At 41.2% G+C, this 22,154-nt stretch overlaps 1 protein-coding gene across 1 annotated transcript in view; it reads right to left on the bottom strand.

Annotated features, from left to right (window-relative positions):
• Positions 1-22,154, bottom strand: part of hcn4 (hyperpolarization activated cyclic nucleotide-gated potassium channel 4) — a 354,702-nt gene that overhangs the window by 48,504 nt on the left and 284,044 nt on the right. The window contains exon 7 of the mRNA XM_048520718.1: positions 17,915-18,079. Coding sequence (XP_048376675.1) covers positions 17,915-18,079 — 165 coding nt within the window. The remainder of the gene's footprint in view (positions 1-17,914; positions 18,080-22,154) is intronic.

The following is a 22,154-nucleotide window of genomic DNA, read 5'->3' as shown; positions in this document are numbered from 1 at the left end:
TCTTTTGCTGGAGATGGCCATTGCCTGGTGCAAAGGTTACTTGTCTTGTATCTGCCGAAACCTGAATGATGCCCAGTTCTGACAGTACCTACGTTGGCATGGGCCGCTCAGTGCCTGAGGAATGAAGTGTAGTACTGAACATTCTGCTAACAGTAGTGATCATCCCCATTTCTAACCTTACGTTGGAGTTAAGGTCATTGATGTGGCAGCTGAAGATCGAATTTAGGCACTAACCTAAGGATATCTTGCTGTGTTAAGAATGCCCTATGGTTAAAGGTGTTTATCTTTGAAAAAACGCACTGTCTTCCCTTGTGCTAAGTATGAACTCATTCAGTGCAGAGCTGTTCCCAGCCCACACTGACTTTAGTTTTGCAATGGCTTTTTGAAGCCACACTTGGTCAAGTGCTGCTTTGATGTCATTCTCATCTCCCCTCTGGAGTTCAACTATTTTGGCCATATATGAATGAAGGTGAAAGTAGATCAGGAGTAAAGTGGCCCTGGTGGAACCCAAATGAAGTGCCAGTGAGCAGCTTATTGCTGTGTCAAAGGGCGTTTGATAACAATATCATTATTTTCCTAATAATTGAGAATAGACCAAAGGGGCAGTAATTGACTGGTTTGGATTTATCCTGGTCAACAAGACATGGCTGGGCAATTTTCTTCATTGTCAGGTAGGTGCCAATGTTGTAGTTGCAAAGTTTGAACAGTGGCACAGCTGGTTGCACAGCACAAGTCTTCAAATAGAATCACAGAATCCCTACACTGCGGTAGCAGGCCATTTGGCCCATCATGTCCATACTAATCCTCCAAAGGGCATCCAACCCAGAACCACCCCCTACCCTATCCCTGTAACCCTGCATTTCCCATGGCTAATCCACCTAGCCTGCACATCCCTGGACATTATGTGCAATTTAGCATTGCCATTCAAATGAAACTGCACATCGATGGAGCTGCGGGAGGAAACCAGAGCACCCGGAAAACACCCACACAGACACAGGAAGAAAGTGCAAACTCTGCACAGACAGTTGCCGAGGCTATAATCAACTCTGGGTCCCCGGCACTGTGAGGCAGCAGTGGTAACCACTGAATCACTGTGCCACCATGAATGCTGTCAGGGCGTCCAGCCCTTGCAATGTCCACTGCCTTCACCTTTCAACCTAAAATGTGGTACTTCCACTGATTAGTTAGTTACCCCAGATTATATCCCAAGATTGACACCTAGCCTTTTGGTGGTATGCCTGGTATCATTCTTGGCATGTCCTCCTACACTCTTCATTGTACTCAGGTTAATCTCTTGGTTTGATGGTGGTAATGGAAAAGGGACATGATGTGGTTGATTGTAGCTGAATGCAATTCTGTTGCATACTGTCTATTTACACATGCTAATATGTTGTCACTAAGGCTAAATGTATTGCATGTTGATTTAAAGAAAATTCTCCACGAAATAATGCAGCCTTACTAGGTGAGGGTATAGGTACAGTGATCGAACAGATATTGCAGTGTAATATGATAGCTACAAAGGCACTCCAGAATAAATTACACCAAGTTAGTATGACTAGCCACTGGATTACCAGTCCACAGTATTTGGTCAGAATCAGAGAATCCCTACATTTTGGAAGCAGGTCATCGAATCCACACTGACCCTCTAACGAGCACGCCACACAGCCTCACCATTCCCTGGTAATCCAGCATTTCCCATAGCTAATCCTACCCATCCCTCAACACTATGGGTAATTTAGCATGGCCAGTCCACCAAACCTGCACATCTTTAGGGAAGAAACCAAAGCATCCCACACAAAACTCACAGAGAACATGTAAACTCCTCACAGGCAGTCACCCAAGGGTGGATTTAAAACTGCGTCCCTAAATCTTTGAGGCAGCAGAGCTAACCACTGAGGCACCATCTGATGACTACAGCGCTTCTGTCATAAGAGCATTAGAAATAGGAGCAGCCATAGACCATTCATCCCATTGACCTGCCCTGCTCTTCAATACTTGGGCTTTAACTCTACTTTGCCACTGCGAGCTATTTAGGCTGCTATTTCCCTGAATTCACTGAGTTTTATCCTAGCCTTAAATATTTTCAACAGAAGAGCATCTGTAACCCTGTTACCCCAAGGTTCTCCGTCATACCAACTATGATGATGGATGGCGAAATCTGCCAAGTTTGGACAGAAAACTGAACCCGTGATGACAAAATAATAATAGACAAGGTGAACTTCGGTCAAAATGAAAAGGCTGAATTGGAGTAGATTGTGTTGAAACTTTAAATGTTGAATGTTACTGCTGTGACAACTACAGGTAGTTGGAATAGGTATAAAAGATACTTTCACAGGAACGCTAATGTTAATGCTCCTCAGTACTAAAATTAACTGCTCCTATAAGGGAAGAGGCAATGACCCATTGGTATGAATCCAGAGGGCGATTAATCTGAGACTAAGGTAATGTTCTGGTTTTGAATCCTATCATGGCGGATAGTGGAATTTAAATTCAATAAGTGTCTGGAATTAAGCATCTAAAAACCCATCTGGTTCACTAATGCCCTTTCAGGAAGTAAATGGCCATCCTTACCTGGTCTGGCCTGTATGTGATTCCAGACCCACAGCAATGTGGTTGACTCTTAATAGCCCTCTGGCCAGTGATGTCCTCAACCAGTACGATAAAAAAAGTCTTTTTGGGTGTGAATACCACTTGGATCTGACTGTGCATATTTCCCCTTCTCACCCCCTCCCATTATCACTCGATTCTTCTGATCACTGCAAAACACTTTCCTTTCCATCTTTTATCCTGTCCCTTTTCCGTTCACTTGCTACTTGACAACCCCTCCACTACTCCCACTCTTTACTCCTGCCATTCATTTTGTTGCCTTTTCTGCCCAATCTCTTCTCATGTCTTGTCTTTCTCCTGTTGTGTTGAAATGGTCTGATTAATATATAAATATCTTAATGTGAGCTTTCAGGTTTTGCATTTCAAAGTAGTGGCATATGGGTTATTTTGGTGAAGTGTTTAAAATCCAGAAAGGTCAGTCAGTCTTTCCAGAGGTATAACTTCATCATATGGGTGTCAGAAAGGAAGAAACCCCTCGAGAGGTAATGGAAGACTATTAGTATTGTGCTGGGTTTCTGAACTGGTGTGTAATTTTGAGGGTCATTAGTTTGTTTATTTTCTTGCTTTATGATAATCAAAGTCCAATTTTAGTTTATAACATCCAGGGAGAGGAAGAATTTGGAATAGTTTTGGAGAAGACATGATCGTAGTCAGAAGCACGATATAATTTCTCTCCTACACACAAGCACCGGACAATTCAAGGAATAAGATACGTCACTCAAGCCAGTTTGTGCAGTTTACTGAGCAGAAAGCTTTGGATAAAAATCTCCAGGTGACTGAAGGATTGAAGTTTAAGCTTTCAGTTTTGTGAGTATTCAGTCAGAAGCCCTCATAGTGGAGTCAGTTAGCTCAGTTGGTTGAATGCTTGGCTTGCAGTGTAGCTGAGGTCACCATGAAAATTCCACACTCTCACCCTCTCTTTGAGGATGCCCTCAAGTTAAGCAGTACTGGTTGCCTCTCTGGAAGGGCCCTGTGGTGTGCTAGGGTAATGACACCTTTACCTTACAGTTGACAGTGAAGAACCAGTTGAGTTGACCTTCATGATTTAATGTATAGGGGTACTTCCTCTGGAAGACACTAGGAAGTGATGAGGTGCTATGTGATTTTTCTGTGCCCTATATTTAGACAGCTTGGCTTGTCTCATTTTATTTCTATTCTATAATAGACTTCAAATTTTTTTTGTTAAAGGAATGATGTCGCAAAGGACCATTACTCTTCAATAGGAAAAACAATCCACCGAGCTAGATTTCATTACTTGTCTGGTGGTAACATAGGCCATAACTCAGATTTCTGCTCCTCTTGTCTCCTCTTCTCCCTCACAAACTTTCTTCTTCCGTTCCTCTACTGCACCATCTCTCCTCCGACTTGCCTCCTCTCTTCCCACTGTTGTTATCTCGTGAGTCATCCCCGCCTCCTCAACTCTTTCCTTTCCTAAGACAGTCCTGATAACCAAGGCCAAATCGTATGAAACCTCGACCAGTTATAAAATTAAGGGAAGCGTTTTGATGGTCCTTTCCTCATAACCGTAAATGGTCTGCCTGAAGAGATGTAACTATCACAATGATGTTGAAATAGGCATGCTCCTTTCGGTCTCTAAATATAACAATAATTTCAATAAATTTTCAATAATTTCATCCATTCTTCATTTAATGCTTTTAAAGAACTGTGTCCAGTTCTGGTCACCCAGTTATAGGGAGGATATTATTCAGCTGGAAAGGTTTCAGAAGAGATTTACCAGGATATTACCACATATGGAAGGTTTGGAGTTATAAAGAAAGTTCGGATTAGCTGGGATTCTCTTCACTGGACTGTAGGAGGTTGAGAGTTGACCTTATAGAGATTTATAAAATCATGAGGAATATAGATAGGGCTAATGGCAGGCGTCTTTTCCCTAGGATGGGTGATTTCAAGATCAGCAGGCACATTTTTGAGATGAGAGATTTTAAAAAAGCATGTGGGGCAATTGTTTTTACATAGAGGGTTATTCACGCGTGAAATGAACTTCCTGAGGAAGTGGTAAATGTGGGCACAATTACAATGTTTAAAAGGCATATGGATAAGTCCATGAATAGAAAAGTTTGGAGGGATGTAGGCCAGGAGCAGGCAGGTGGGATTTAGCTTGAGGCTATGTTCGGCATAGACTGGTTGTGCAGATGAGTCTGTTTCCATGCTGTATGATTCTATGACTATAATCACATGACGGGTAAGAAGAGGCTTAGCTGTTAGTTTGTAAGAATTGAGAAACAGAGTACGTTGACTTAGAGTGAATGTCAAAAAAAGAGATTTGCCAAGGGTGGGTAGGATCTGAAATGCATTAGCTGAGAGCGTGGGTGAGGACGGTGCTATCATGGCTTACAAAAGGGAATTGGATAAATTTCTAGGGAGAAAATAATTCCTAAGCTCCAGGTAAAAGACAGGGAAGTGGGATTGATTCAGTTGCTCTTGCAGAGAGCTAGCACAGACACGATGGGCTGAACAACCCTCTTCTGTGCTATTCTGTGCAAACATTCTGAAACATTTCTCTTTCTAAACCAAAATAATTGGTTTATCGGTCTCAATGACACAGGTTGACAACAGCTTATAAATTCGTCACTCTTCCACTTGAAGAGCAATTAAATTAAGATTAGTGGAAACCACAGGAAACATCTAGTTTTTATTTTCTCGTATTTTATATGTTAAATAAGTGCTTTTTTTAAACTATGAATGTGACACTTAACATAAAGGGGACAATATACTTTCCATTTGGCACTGTTCCGCCGTCAAAATGTGACAAGATGCTTCATAAATGATTGCTGAAGCATTTTCTTTTGTATCCTGTTGGTTGTATGGAAATCTTGCAGACAAATTACACACAGCAAGGTGCCAGAAAACAAGTCAGGTGAACTCCTATTTAAGCCATTTTGGTAGTGTTAATGCTTGCTTTTTTCGAGCAGTGACACGAGATCTTTATCAGGTGCTCTGTCTCTCTCAAGAACAGGGTCTCTACATTGTGAAAGAGCTTTGCCGCTGGGAATTTAAATTGTTTTGCAAAGGCAGGGGTTTTGACATTCACAGAGGTCGACACAAGCTGCAAGTTAATGCTGGGTTAAAAAATTAGTGGTAACTCAAAACTCAAGTCATTACCTCTCCATTGCTGCAATTTCCCATATAAGTTTTGTATTAGCACTGATGATATTTTTCCAATAAATGCTTGAGTGTTATTCCTTGCCAAGAGAAAAGCCTTGCTCTGTCAATGCCATTCCAAGGAGTATGCGTAATGATGTATGATTCTCCATCCCTCTGTCTGGGAAAGGCAGTTCTGCTTCACTTCTGAAGAAGGGTTGCAGGTCCCGAAATGTTAACTCTGCTTTCTCCAACCACAGACTTGCTGAGTTTCTCCAGCAATTTCTGCTTTTGTTTTGGATTTCCAGCATCTGCAGTTGTGTAGTTTATTTGGAGATCCCAAGGTCACAGTATACATTGGGTTCCCAAGCCTGTGCTTGTTGGCAGCTAGACCTGCTCAGCAATTACACTGTGGATGGACTACTAATGTTACCCAGTCAAGAGCAAAGAACAGTACAGCACAAGAACAGGCTCTTCAACCCACCACATGATTCCTTTCCAAACTAAAATCCTTTTTCATTTACATGGTCCATATCCTTCTATTCCCTGTCTGTTCATATATCTGTCAAGGTGCGTCTTAAATGTTACTATTGTATCTACTTCCAGCACCTCCTCTGGAAATGCATGCCAGGGACTGACCACCCTCTTGTGCAAAAAGCTTGCCTCTCACATTTCCTTTAAACTATCCCTTCTCACCTTCAATCTACATCTTCCAGTAATTGACATTTCTACCCTGGGACAAACACTCTGACAATCCAGGTCTCTCATAATTTTGGTAACTTCCATCAAGTTGCCCTCTCATCCTTCGAAGTTCAAGTAAAAACAAATCATTTTTTTCCAATCTCTTCTCACAGCTAACATCATCCAAACCAGGCAAAATCCTGGGTAAACCATTTCTGCACCCTTCCCAAAGCCTCCACATCCTTCCGGTTATGTGGCGACCAGTACTGTACAAAATACTCCAAATGTGGCTTAACTAACAAATGAGGTCCACTCCTCTGTCCTTGGAATGCTGCAATGCTCCAGAAAATCACAGCACAAACTGGACGAACAGCATCACAACTTCAGCCCAGGCACTATATAGCCTTTGGACTTAATACTGTGTTCAACACCTTTAGATTGAGAGCTCACTCCATTTCTTCCCTTTCTTTTAGCTTTCCTTGTTGCATTCTCCGTCACCATGTCACGTCTCCTTCCCCTCAACCATCTCCCTTCCAGTGGGGCCACTCCAGTCCTTTCCTGTTTGGCTGTTAGACTTTCCGTTGTTCTGCCATTCTCACATTTTGATCACTTAATGTGCACTGGCAGGACCCTTTATCTCCCAGCACTCCATATTATTCCATAAATGTTGCCCCTTCAATACTTCACTGTGAAGAGTCGGATGGAGAGTCATCTAGACTCGAAACATTAGCTTGCTCTCTCTGCGTGGATGCTGCCTGACCTGCTGTGATTTCCAGCATGTTTTGTTTTCAGTGGCCGAACTAAAGTTCTTTACAGTCGCAAGGAGAAAGATACAAACTCTGAAGACTTATCCACACCACACAGACAGAGGGAGATAGAGAGGGAGGTTGGTCACAGGCAGGAGACCTCAAGGTCACTTCAACATGGAGGGGTCCTCAGATACAGGAGCAAAAATCAATATTTAAGAAGCTGCGAGCTCTGTGGGACAGAGAGGAAACCTCTCCAGGGTCAACCCTCTGGGTCTTCAGCCTTAGCTTTGGGTCAGGGATTCTCAGGCACCCCACTTCATTGCCCCACCCACCTCCCCTCGCTGGACTGCCATAGTGTCGCCATCTTTACAAACCCAGTGAGCTTCCCAAACAATGGGAGGCCGGGGACCAGGTGGAGTGCTTAGCCATCAGTAAAATGGCAGCAGCTCCAGAAAATGGCTGTGAAGCAGATCGCCAACCCGCCTCGCAGCACACATTCCATCAGTTGCTGCTGCACAGCGATGGGGAGCCAGCCTGACATCTCTGTTATTCTCCCACAATTCCATTCCCACTACCTGGAGCGGGTAGGATTCAGCTCAAAGTCTCTGTACCTTTTCACATTTGACACTCAATGTCGAGCACATTGTGCTACCTACAATATCATGACCACAAACAGCTGAGTAATGTTAAACAGGTTTATCGCTAGGTGAAATATATAATCCATTCAAATATTCAGTAGTCATTTCAAAGTTGGTCTGGTTTCTTGCAGATGCTATTCACAATTGACTTATTTATTATCCTATTGCTGTGAGAGGAGAGCTTGCTGCTCATGAATTGTTGTGTTTCCACTACAACAGTGACGCTTCTTCAAACTTGCTTTGTTGCTTCTTTCTTCATCCTTTTTTATAAGGAGGTGTTTTGGATCAATGCATAGATTCCCTGCCTCTGAGTCATAGTCAGAGTCAAACAGAAAGGATACAGACCATTCTGTCCTATCAGCTCAAGCTGAACATAATCCCAAAGTAAACTCATACCATCTGCCTGGTCCTAGTCCATATCCCTCCAAATCCTTCCTATTTGTGTACTATTCAAACGCCTTTGAAATGGAGTAATTCTACCCAATTTTCACCACTTCCTCAGCAAGTTCATTCCACATCGCGAACCACCCTCTGGATAAAACCTTGCCCCCCATGCCTTTTTTAAATCTCTCTCCTCTCACCTTGAAAAAAATGTGCCCCTGAGTCTTGAAATCCCCCATCCTTGAGAAAAGACAACTACAATTAACTCTAACTGCACCTATTATAAACTTCTATCTAGCCATCTCTCAGCCTCCTGTGCTCCAGTGAGAAAAGTCCCAGCCTATCCAGCCTCATTATAACTCAAACATTCCGCACCTGACAAGATCCTAGTAAATGACTTCTGAACCCTCTCTAGATTAATAATATCCTTCCTATAACTGGACACAGTATTCTAGTAGAGGCCTCACCAGTGTTGTGGACAACCACAATATCAATTCCCAACTCCTATACTCGAAGAACTGACCAATGAAGGCTCTGGGTTTAAATACTGCTCCAGAACTTGATGGCCAGGAAAAGGGCATTTGCAACATGACAAAACAGCTGAAAATGAACCTGAAAGTCCATCCTTCACGATGGGAGAGACTTCCAATCAGTAACAGGTGAGTGACCTGTTCCAGAGAAAATAGATGTAAGTATGTGCTTTGTCTACATCCTACACCATTAGGTGGAGAAAACGTGAAGCTCACAAGGTGAAACTGGCCTCGTTGCAGTTCTTCCCCATCTTTTCCTTATGGACAGTGTTGAAATTCAGTTGAGTTATAATGACTGGAGTACTGCTGTAAAGACTAGAGGTATTTATTTAACTAATGACCTGTATCCAGCACAGACTGCCTCAGTCCCCAGACAGTATTGCTGTCAAGAAAGTAGGCTATTATTATTAATTTGTAGCTTCATAAGACAAGTTGAATAAGTCCAAGAAAAGTAGAACTATCTGTACAGACAAACTTCACACCTCATTTCCTACTAGTTTGATTTTGAATGTAGGCCTTATGAAGTTGAAGGATGTTCAGAATGGAGCATCCCTCCACTTATTTTAGCCACTGTAGTTCCCACATGAAGGGAAAGGAAGACACACATTTTAGTGCCAATTCTTATGTCTTGAAGTACTTCAATGCCAGGCAGCCCATTTAGAGTGGAGCCTTTGCTTTATTATGGGACACTTGTCGCTGGCAAGCTCACACTAACAGCAATGTGATAATGTCCAGATAATCCATTTTTACAACCAAAGCAGAATGTTCAGAAGAAGAGTCATGGTGGACCTCAAAACATTAGCTCTGTTTCTCTCTCTCCATGGATAATGCCAGACCTGCTGAGTTTTCCAGCACTCTCTGTGTTTGTTTCAGATTTCCACTGTCTGCAATATTTGACTATGCCTGTTTTTGCTTTGCGATGTTGGTTGAGGGAGAAATATTGTCCAAGGCACCCAGTGCTACTGTATTCCAACTTCCAAATTTAGTTGGGAGGGGAATGGTGGTGGAGGATATTGAGGGAGTTATTTCATGCTGGATATGTTTTGAAAAAAACAAAATAATTGCGTGAATCATTATTAATGGAAGGAATTTTAGATTGGAAGATGATTTAAAAATAAGAGAACAGTACAAAGAACAACACCAGTAATAAAATTAATGTTATTAATTATTCTGATATGATGGTAGTGAGAAAATGCTCATAAAAATCTAAATGTTGCATGAATTAGACTGTAAAATAAGAGGGCAGAGTTAAAAGAGGTTTAGCTATCTCTGTTGTGCTGGATGCATAGTTTGCAATGCAGGCTGATGTCAACACTGAATGTTGACTGAAGCATCTGTTTCCATGCTGTAGACCTCAATGACTCTAATTCCTGCACCAGCTGATGTTACTGTGAAGGGTTCTGCTTCTCAAACTCTTGCCCTTGCCTGAGGTGCAGTGACCCTCACATTAAACTGCCACCAGTCATCTGTGTTGAGTGAAAGATCAGCCCCATGTTCCAGTAGGACTGGGGCACTTTTATCTTAGGATGAGTCAGTTAGTTCAATTGGCAGGGCAGCTGGCTTGTGATACAGAGTGATGCCAATGGCATGGGTCCAGTTCCAGCTGAAGTTACCATGAAGAACTTTCTGTCTGATACTCTTCCTTCACTTGAAGCATGATTAAACAACCACCAACTGTTTCTCTCTCTCTTTCTCTTTCTGCACAACACCCACACCCCAGCACCCTCCACCCTGCCCCCCCAACATGAGAGCAGTCCTATGGTCTAGTAGGACTACTGTCACTTTTCTTTTACCTTAGTGTTAAAAGGTTTAGAAAAGACCAGGTGTTGCAGTAATGGGGCCCTAAGCGTGCAGAGTTCAGGCAAAAAGGTCCAATTATTTGAAATATGCAATATGAAAAGCTTAATCCAATCATTTTTCAATTATCACGAAACTGGAATGAGAAACTTTGAGTGGTATTAAACTGAACTTCACAAATTGTGTTCTATGACTTGCTTCTGGTTTGTTACTCTGATCGAGAAGAGGGGATGTTGCAAGGTGTCTCCAATTTGATAGTGAGAATACAGAGAGAAGCCTGAAACATGCATAAAAAAAATTTCAGAAATGAGTGACCAGGATAGGATCTCTACAGTAGAGAGCGGTGCAGATGGAAAGAGTTATGTTAGATATCAGGCATACAGGTGGGCAATTTATTTGGCAAAGCATCCACTGTTGTAACAATTGTATGCTGCTAAGTTGTTGTAATAATTTTCTATTCCTCAATCATCAGCAGAATGAGAATATATTAAGTCAAAACAACTTTGCAACTGCATGCTATTCATAGTACTTTAATAAGGCTTAACATACTGAAAGGTTCTAATTAGCCTGGGGGAAGCAACATTTGTCTTCCTGTGTTTCTGTCATCGTTACTTCAGGAAGTGAGATTTAAACCTCTGACAGTATATTGTCACAGTACGAAAATGTTTATTTCGCAGAAAATCTTTAGGGGGAAATGGCCTGGAAATCATTACTAAAGATCGAAACCATTACACAATTAAATGCAAACACCTGACATTCACTTATCCATTTTGAGAGGCAGTGTTTAATCTCCTTATTTTAAATGCACTGACTCTTTCGTTTAAATAATGGACAACAGGAATGCATCAAGTGTTCGCTCACTTGTATTATTAATAATAGTTTCTTAGGTGCTGTCTGTTCTATTGAGGTGGCTACATCTATCAGCATGGAACAAAATATGGAACATGAGCATGCAACAGTAAATGCATTGACTAGAGTGAAAAAGATACAAAGCAGGCTACCAATTAATTTTTTGGCAGTTTCCTGGCAGAAGGTGGCACAGTTCTGCATCTAGCTGACCTGCTCCCTGTTCAGCCAGATCTACACAGGGTAAAACATGATAACAAGGTGTGGAGCTGGATGAACACAACAGGATATTGAGGGAGTTATTTCAGGCTGGATATGTTTTGAAAAAAACAAAATAATTGCGTGAATCATTATTAATGGAAGGAATTTTAGATTGGAAGATGATTTAAAAATAAGAGAACAGTACAAAGAACAGCACCAGTAATAAAATTAATGTTATTGATTATTCTGATATGACGGTAGTGAGAAAGCGCTCATAAAAATCTAAATGTTTCATGAGTTAGACTGTAAAATAAGAGGGCAGAGTTAAAAGAGGTTTAGCTGTCTCTGTTGTGCTGGATACATAGTTTGCAATGCAGGCTGATGTCAACACTGAATGTTGACTGAAGCATCTGTTTCCATGCTGTAGACCTCAATGACTCAATGACTCTAATTCCTGCACCAGCTGAGGTTGAGGCAGCATCTTAGGAGCAGGAAAGCTGACGCTTCAGGCCTAGACCCTACCTGAGACTGGAATTGGAGGTTGAGCACCAAGTGGATGCTGTCAGTCCCACTTGTGGTCTTGGGTCACTTACCTTTGTTTCAACAGAACTGTTCTGTCAATAGAATTCCACTGGGAAAGCCTATTGCCCCAAAAGGCCTGAGGAGGCGCCCCGAACACTTGGCACAAAGCATTCTGAGCAACAAAATGGGGTAATGAAAGAAATAGGGGGTCAAATGGATGAGAAGAGATTCAGCATAAAACTGCTGTTGCAATAAGGACAGTCAATAAATGCTGGCCATGCCATCAGTACACATCCTGTGAATAACTGATTAAATGAAAATAAAGATTTACACCCATTCTGGCTCTGAAAATGTCTGTCCACTAGGCCCCAAATACACTCTTAAATATGAGAAAGCCACTTTTCTTTCACCTGCGTTGCCCAGCCTGTCCCAATACTCATCTTAGTCAGTCACAGAGCTGTACAGCATGGAAGCAGGTCCTTCGGTCCAACTTGTCCATGCTGACCGGGTATCTTAAATTAATCTAGCCCCATCTGTCAGCATTTGGCCCCTATCCCTCTAAACCCTTCCTATTCATCTGCCCATCCAGATGCTTTTTAAATGTTGTAATTGTACCAGCCTCCTCCACTTCCTCTGGCAGCTCATTCCATACACACACTGCCCTCTGGGTGAAAAAGTTGCTCCTTAGGTCCCTTTTAAATCTTTGCCCTCTCGCCTTAAACCAAGGCCATCTAGTTTTGGACTCCCCTACCCTGGGAAAAAGACCTTGGCTAGTCATCGTATCGATGCACCTCATGATTTAATAAACCTCTCTAAGGCCACTCCTCTGATGCTCCAGGGAAAATAGCCCCAGCCTATTCAGCCTTTCCCTACAGCTCAAACCCCCCAACCCTGGCAACATTGCTGTAAATCTCAAGGAATACATTGGTGAAGAAACTTTTGCAATATTGCTGAGATATTTAAATGATGAATCTGAAGCCAAATGGACAGGCATTTTCACAGTCAGAATGGAAAGGGGCTGAATGGGTGGAAATCTTTATATTTCTACCTTTATCTAACCATTCTTTCACAGGACAAGATTATCACTGGTAAGACCATCCTTTATTGTCTGTCCCCAGTTGCCTAGAGGTCAGTAAGAATCAGGGAAACTGCCCTCTTAACCTGGTCTGGCCTACACATGATTCCAGACCCACAGCAATGTGGTTGACATTTAACTGCCCTCTGGGCAATTAGGGATGGACAATAAATGCTGGCCTATTCCTCCTCATTTGAATTAAAGAAAACTTTTCCTTCCCTAAAAGACATTAGTGAACCAGATAGGTTATTCCTGATGATTGACAACAGATTCATGGTCATTATTTACATTCTCAATTCCAGATTTTTACTGAATTCAAATTCTACCATCTGCCGTGTCAGGGTTTAAACCCAGTTCCCCGGAACAATACCTGGGACTTGGATTAACAGTTCAGCAATAATACCACAAGGCCATTGCCTCCCTAGTCCAACTAATGCAGCATGCCTCTGTCTGTTTTTCTATCAATTACACCCATCACAAGTCTTTCATCCTTCCATTTCTGACTATCATCCGCTCCAAGGATGATTAATCATGCTCAACAGACCATTATTTATCTTATTGTTTATTGGACTTAACATTTTGGAAAATGCAGTGTTCAGTGATGAACTTCCATTACCCTACATTTAGAATGATTTTTTTCTCCTCCTTGTGTACACCTCTGTTTCCCACCCCAGGGAATAGGCTGCAACGTCACAAGGCTGATGATATCCTTGGGTTTTTCTTCTTGAGGTTTGCAATTTATAGTGTGGCCTTGAGTATTACAAGAACTGTGAAGGGACTGCAATGAATAATTGTTTACATAGCCTACTCCCTAGTTGTATTTAACCATAGTCTGGAAGCGATCATAAGCATCACTCTCTGTTAGACTGGCACAGGAAGTAATACTCTGAGACATATCACTCCGCCCTAAGGACGGGTATCTTTCCTGCTCTTACCATCAGTCACGGGTATGTTGGATGGGTGCACTGGTTGCAAATTAACCTGTTTATGCATCTTCTGTGGCCAACAAGTTCTGGGTTAGAATTTGAACCCAGAGCATCTAGCTCAAAGGCAAGGGGCATTAGTGACTGAGACACAAGATCTACCTTAACGTATTCCTGCATTGCACCTCTCAGAACCACATTAAATGTTGCAAGCAGACCTTTTTACCCAATTTTTGCAAAATCCCTGTAAAATTAGCTAACAACAAAAAGCAGAAGATTGTAGATGCTGGAAATCTGAAAGAGAAACAGAAAACGCTGGAAGCACGTGGCAGGTCAGGTAGCATCAGGATTACTAGCTCACATGAATGACCTACCATCACAGAATTCCCTACAGTGTGGGAACAGGCCCTTCAGTGCAACATGACTCTCAAAGCATTCCACCCAGATCCATCCCTCTATAACACCCCACTAATCTACACATCCCTCAACACACTGGGCAATTTTCCATGGCCAATCCACCTAGCCTGCATATTTTTGTACTGTGGGAGGAAATCGGAATACCAGAAGAAATCATCACAGACACAGTGAGAATGTGCAAACTCCACACAGGCAGTCACCCATGGGTAGAATCGAACCCAGGTCCCTGGCTCTATGAGACAGCAGTGCCAACTACTGAGCTACCATACCACCCTATCACTGCCATGAGAATGTATTACCAGTGGAAGGAGAAATGATGGTCAGAACACCCGAAGAATTTCTTGCAAACTTTTGAACAGCCCATCTAGTCTTTAATATTAACAAACAACAAAAATAAATTTACTCCCAATGTTATTTGCACTAATGACTCTTGCCTCAGAGGCACAAGATCCTGGGTTCAAGCCTCATTCTAGGGCTTCAGAGCAATAGTCAAAGCTAACAATCCAGTGTATGAAGAAAAGCTGGATCAACTGGGCTTGTATATGCTGGAATTTAGAAGCTTGAGGCAGGATCTCATAGAAACATATAAAGTCCTAATGGGACTGGACAGCCTAAATGCAGGAAGAATGTTCCTGATGTTGGGAAAGTCCATAACTAGGGGTCACAGTCTAAGAATAAGTGATAAGTCAGTCAGGACTAAGATGAGGAAGAATTTCTTGACTCAGAGTGTTGTGAACTTGTGGAATTCTCTCCCACAAGAAGCTGTTGGGGCCAGTTCATTAGATATGTTCAAGATGGAGCTAGACGTGGCCTTTCGGGCTCAAGGGAATCAAGGGGAATGGAGAGAAAGCGGAAATGGGATACTGAACTTACACCATCAGCCATTATCACGTTCAATGGTAGTGCAGGCTTGAAGGGCTGAAGGGCCTATTCCTACAACATTTTTAAAATGTTTCCATATTTCTATTATTGAGGGTGGTGCTGTCTTTCAAATGAGCTGTTAAATCTAAGGCTCCATCTATCTGCCTGGGTGGATGTCAAAGTCCCTTCTTCCAATTTCAAAGAAATATAGAGGCAATGAAAGTCCACCAACCTGAAACATTGACCCTGCTTCTTACCATGGACGCTGACTGACCTGTTGCATATTTTCAGCTTTCGCTGTTCACATTTCAGATTTCCAACACCTGCAGCATTTTGCTTTTCAAGAAGCATAAAATTTAACATCAACTTAGTAAACTATCTCTCAGTCAGGTTTCCGTGGCTCTTTATGTGATTAAAAAGAGGATTTTCTATCAGCAATTAGTTAGAATACATTTCAAGTCAATTATTGCAGTAGCAATCTCAATAATCTTTGCATCGCGTTAAAAAAATACCAAAATGCAGCAAGCTTTTTTTTAAACAATAGCCCTCTTAAATCACTATCAGAATAGTCTAAAAATCTGACAAGTAACAGATTAGTTATTAAAATTATAATGTTCTGAGATTTCAATTATATTGTCAAATTTACATTGCTTTCTCCTGCTCTCAAAGGACTGCTCCACTGATTAGGTCACAGACTGACTTTCATTCATTCTCCTTCCATTATCTGCTCAACTCATTACTTCATTCAGCTGACAAAAAAAGCAAAGAACAACATAATTTTGGCAATTAAAAAATGAAAGGTCTAGATTCAAGATTGCAAACCTTTGAACACTGCTTGAATTGAAAAGCTGGTAGGCTAGGTATTTAAAGCTTTCATAAATTACAGTTCACCAGCTATAAAAGGTTCTTGAAAATTGACTGCTTTAATCAATATTACAGTTTGGAAATCATGATGCAAAAGTTGAGTATTGCTTAAAAGGAGATATGCTGTGAAAGTCTTTCATCTTGTGCTCATCAGGACAGATGCAAGAATGCCAAATTTTGAAGGGAGAAATAATTTAAAAGGAATGGGGAGTTGATTGGTTGTTAAGTTGACTCTGGTTGACAAGGAGAATGCACTTAGCAACTATTGTCCCTTACACTTCTATTTAATTAAAAAAAGAGAGGAACATTTTCTGGACACATTTCTTTTACTCACAATGGAAAGGGACAAGTTCCTGTTAATGAATTTAAGTATAATGCATATTAATTTGCTTCAATGGTTTGGAGTTTCATCAGTTCTCATCATTGCGTATAATTAACTTGTTGCCTCTGCTCAGTGTGGGAATGTTACAAGTCACTGCGGGATGGTGTACATACTGCCATTATGTTAAACGGTACTAGAAAACATCAACGTTTAAAATCACCAGCCACAGGTAAAACCATCTCCAAGAATTCATATACTTTCCTCACTTCCAATTATTTTTGCACCTCGTTTTTGGGAAGGGCGAGTAGGTGACCTTAATACTAAATACTCAAAGAGCGAAACTTCATGAGACAGAAGCCGTCGACCATCTACCGCTATGTGTAAGCCATCAAAAACAAAAACCGAACTTTCTAGAAAAGCTCAGCAGGTCTGACAGCATCTGTGAAGAGAAATCAGAGTGAATGTTTCAGGTCTGACGAAGGATCACTGGACCCGAAACGCTACGATTTCTCTTCACAGATGCTGCCAGACCTGCTGAGCTTTTCCAGCAATTTCTGTTTTTGTTTCTGATTTACAGCGTCCGTAGTTGTTTCGGTTTTATGTAAACCATCAGAACTGGCTGCCGGATGACAGCAGTGGTTGCTGTTAGCTCAGCTGACTGGGCCATTAGCTCGCTGCACAGAATGATGCCATTAGTATGGGTCCAAGTCCCACAGTGGCTGGCCTCACCATGAAAGAACTACCCTCTCAATGTTGTCTGAGTGGTAGTAACCCTTGGGTTAAATTCACCTCTAGTTATCTCCCTCTGATGACTGAGTAGCCGTAAGGTTCTCTGATAGAATGATTCACCTTTATTCAACTTGAGTCTTGTCAACTCTCTCAACAGATCTTAAAAGATAACATGGCATTATTTTGGAAATTAGGAGATGAGTTATTCCTTCCATAATATAACCAATACTTAACCTACAATCAGCATCAAAAAAGCAGATTATCTGGTCACTACCAAACAATGATTTTAGAAATGCGCTGTGCACAGATTGGCAGCTTCATTACATTACAACAGTGAGGGGTGAAAATATTCAGGTAGTAAAGCACTTTGGGGCATCTGGAGTCATGAAAAGTGTTCCAGAAATTCACAGTTTTCTGTTTTCAGGCACAATCCTTCTCATCATATATGCAGTTTCACACCAGTTGAAGGAGGCACAAAGTTGGCAAATTCACAGGTAACGTCCTAGATTTTTCCTGACTATAAGTAGCATCGATTTATGAACTGTGCGACATGAAATATTTCCTGATACTTTATTTTTTACGGCAGTGAAGATGAGAAAAATTCGATTAAAAATAAATGTGGAGGAAAATGTGAATCTGCCTCTCAAATAGAATAAAAAGGAGACATACCTATCCTGTCAAGTCTGTCAAGAGCCACTGTTTCAAAGGCACGTCTCATCATTGGATATTCCTCCAGCACTTCATTGAAGTGGTCTACAGAGAGGGAGTACAGCCTGCAGTAAGTGTCAGCTCGCACGCTCGCTGTTCGACGGCCCCGGGTCAACAAGCAAATTTCTACCAAGAGGGAAAGAAAGAGCAGTTGATTAATGTGGTCAATGACTTCACATATTTGCTGCAGCGACCTATAAATCATTGTTCAATGCTTCCAAATGGGGTCAAAATCCCAAAGGTCAATGAAGCAGAATAGGAATCTCTAGAATTAGAGAGTCTGATTTTGGCCGCACTACAGATTCACAACTGATTTCCAGAATGGTACGAGAGTGCTGAACATGCCAAGTTTAAATGTTTTCAAAGTTTAGCTCTATGTTAAAATCAAGGCCAGAAAGGAAACAGAGAGATCCAACTGATAATAGGTTACAAAAAACTGCGAAATACAAGGCAGAAAAGGAAGTCACCAAGGATACAGTCTGTTAAGAAAAAAATGTTCCCATTGACTACACTATACAGTGAAGTAACAGAGATTAGACAGAGAGAGAAAAAAAACAGAGATTATACAGAATAATATGCAAGATCTAGCAGTATTCTCTTAGTTTAATCTCCTAATAACACAAGCGCTTTGCCACCAACATGCCCTCTGGCTAATTTGAATCAGTGCCTATAACACAATAGATTGCCCAAGAATTATCCTAAGTTAATTCTGATTCAAGTAAAGGGATCCTAGTCCACCAGCCTATTAACTATTCATTCAAACCATCGAGGATCTCACTGAATAAGCTGCTTTGTATTTAATCACAATAGCGAGAATCTTAAAGAGACCAAAGCCATCTTCTTCTGTCGGACCTGCTGAGCTTTTCCAGCAACTTGTTTTTGTTCCTGATTTACACCATCCGCAGTTCTTTCAGTTTTTATTAAAGCCTTTTCCTTGTTAATTGCAAATGTAATAACTGCCTATGGGCCAAACCATGGAGTGAATCGCAATCCCCTTAGATGTGGAAATCACCAATTTCTTCTTCATCCCCATCGCATCCAATTTAAACTCCTCCAATTAACTGCTGTCACTACAGTTACACATTAATACCAGATCTCATCTTGTGAAACACGTTTAGTAGTTTAATTTCTTTCATCTCAATATTACCCTTTTGTTTGTTCATTTACCTTATTATGAGGAATGAGTAATTACATAAACTTACTCCCTCTGGCTATTTTAAAATGCTTTTTGGGGTTTTTGAAAAAAATTATTATGACACCTCTCCCATATAGTTACTGTGTTTATCTGTTTAGTTATTCGTGCCATTACCCGCAAGCTAACACTGTAAAGTTATTGCGATAACAAATAGAACCCAAGGTGCATTTAAAATACATTGCCTTAGAGATCAATACGATAACTAAGATTAAGCTCCTGAGATGCTGTTTGGCCTGCTGTGTTCATCCAGCTCCACACTTTGTTATCTTGGATTCTCCAGCATCTGCAGTTCCCATTATCTCTAATATGATAACTGAGTTGGGCAATTCCAATCTACTTTAATGCAGTGAATCATTTCTTAATGCTGTGCTTATTACATGCTCTATACTTTACTTCCCCCACATGTCAACATTAAGAGATAAGAACCATAAAAGTTAAAGATGAGGCAAATTGTTTAGCCCATGTCAGAACCAGCAGAAGGATGAAATAAATCTTTGACTTTTCATTAGCCAAAATAAAACCACTCTTGTGTATATAGCACCAGCCAGCCAGAGAAAAGTTGGGATTTATCCAAGCATTGGTGGCTATTCACTGGTGATGAACACATTTACAATTAGTTTTGGATCTATGTTATTAAGAAAGGAAGTCCTTGTATTTAATTAGCCCGTTTTATGTCTTTAAGATGTCTCAAGACACTTCACAACAAATGACTTCAATATTTGAGAAGTGTGTGCAAGAGGAAGGTAATAGAATGGACCCAGTCACCGGACCCAAAAAGTTAACTCTGATTTTTTTTCTCCACAGATGCTGCTAGATCTGCTGAGCTTTTCCAGCAACTTCTATTCGTGATAGAATGGGCATTTGGTAAAACTGGGGTTATGGAGCTTCTCAAGTGTAAAATTTTCCTCCCTGTTTTCAAATCTGTCTGTCATCTGCCCTTGACCCCAACTCCTTGAGTCCTATACTGTGATCCAATATACCTGAAGCCCTCCAAGTTTGGTCTGTTGCACATCTTCATTTCAATTGTTCTAACATTAGTGCCTGTGTCTTCAGCTGCCTGAGCCTTGACACCTCTCCCCCTCTCTCAGGTCCCGTTCCTCATTTAAGATGTTCCTTAAAGCTTACCTTCTTGGCCAAACTGGCATATTGATAATGCTACTTGACTAGTAATCTGCAGGCCCAGGCTAATTCTCTGGTGACATGGGTTCAAATGCCATCACAGTCACTGGTATAGCTGGAGCACAAAGCTTGTCACAACAGTAACCATAATGGGATCAACTGCTGTAAAATTTTATCTGGATCTCTCATGTCCTTTGGTGAAGCAAGTCTTCCATGATTACTTGGTCATCCTCCAGGCTTGTGGTAACGTGATTCACTCTTAACTGACCTCTGCAATGAAGGGCAACAAATACTGGCCTTTCAAGCAATGTCCAATCTCATGAAAGAAAACATTTCAGTCATTTGTTCTTAGGTCGCCACACGTACTTCATCAAAGACCTTTCCTCCAATGTAAGATCAGAAATGGGGATGTTTGCTGATGACAATATCCAGCTCCACTCATGCTTCCTCAGATACTGAAGCAGTCTGTGTCAATATTCAATAATAACCTGAACAACATGCAGTCTTGGGCTATAACAAATAACATTCACCCCATACAGTGCCAGAAAATGACAGTCTCCAACACAAGAGAATCAAATCATCAACCCTTGACATTCTTTATCGTTGCTATCACTGAATCACCCCTTCTCAGGGGTTATTATTGACTCGAAACTGAACTAGACCTGCCATATAAATACTATGGCTACGAGAGCATATCAGAGATTGGGTTAGGAATTCTGCAGCAAGTAACTCATCTCTCTCCCCAATGCCTGTCCACAAATATTAACTAGGACAACCAAAGTGTGAAAGTCTTAGAGAGGGCGGAATGCTTAAAATGTATCCAGGAGAGCACCACACAACCTGTGTGAAGAGTCTGACAAAGGAAGGGGTAGAGTTGGTCCTAATTGTCGAGAACAATGCAGGGCATAGGGGTAGAAATGTCAATTAAGTAGCATTTAGAATTAGCGGAAGGTTTCAATATGCCCAACCGACATTGAAATGAATAAACATGAAAATGGAGTAGTGCATTCAGTTCTTGTTGCACTGCTATAGAAAGGATATTATTAAAGTGGAAAGGGTGCAGAATGGATTTACAATGATTTTACTGGGCCTAGAGGATTTAAGTAATAAGGAGAGGCTGAAATTTTTCCTGGAAGAGAGAAGGTTGAGGGGTGACCTTATGGAGTTTTATAAAATCATGAGGGGCATGGAGAAGGTGAATAGCCAAGGATATTTTCCTTAGGGTGAGGGAGTTCAAAACCAGATGGCATAGATTTAAGGATAGAAAGGTAAGATCTAAAAGGGACCTGAGGGGTAACTTTTTCACACAGAGGATGGTAAGTATATGGAACAAACTGCCAGAGGAAGTGGTGGAAGTGAATACAATTACAAAATTTAAAAGACATTTGGACAGGTGCATGAATAGGAAAGGTTTGGAGGGATATGGGTCAAACACAGCGAAATGGAACTAGTTTAGTTTGGAAAACGTGGTTGGCATGGACAGGTTAGACTGAAGGGTGTTTCCATGCTGCATGATTCTGTGACTCCATGACCCTGTGATTTTAATATGATGAGACAGAATTTGGCTAAAGTGGATTAGAGACAGCTAGTTGCAAGAAAATCTACATCGAAGCAGTATTTCAAACAGTGAGTGCGCAGGGCCAACATTTTTCTGTAATGGGGAAAGGTGGGGTCAACAAATCCAGAGAAACTTGAATTTTGAGGAATTTACATGATTTGATAAAGAACAAACGGGAAAAATATGGTTGATATCAAACACTCAAAATACCAGCCTCTTCAGAGGTCTTTTGAGTACAAGAGTTGGGATGTCATGTTGCTGTTGTACAAAACATTGGTGGGCTATTTTTATATAACTGAGCTCAAATCCGGTCTCCCTGTTACAGGAAA

The sequence above is a fragment of the Stegostoma tigrinum genome, chromosome 36 (genome assembly GCF_030684315.1).
Source record: "Stegostoma tigrinum isolate sSteTig4 chromosome 36, sSteTig4.hap1, whole genome shotgun sequence".
In the NCBI taxonomy this organism is placed as follows: Eukaryota; Metazoa; Chordata; class Chondrichthyes; order Orectolobiformes; family Stegostomatidae; genus Stegostoma; species Stegostoma tigrinum.
This window is presented reverse-complemented; position numbering and strand designations above follow the sequence as displayed.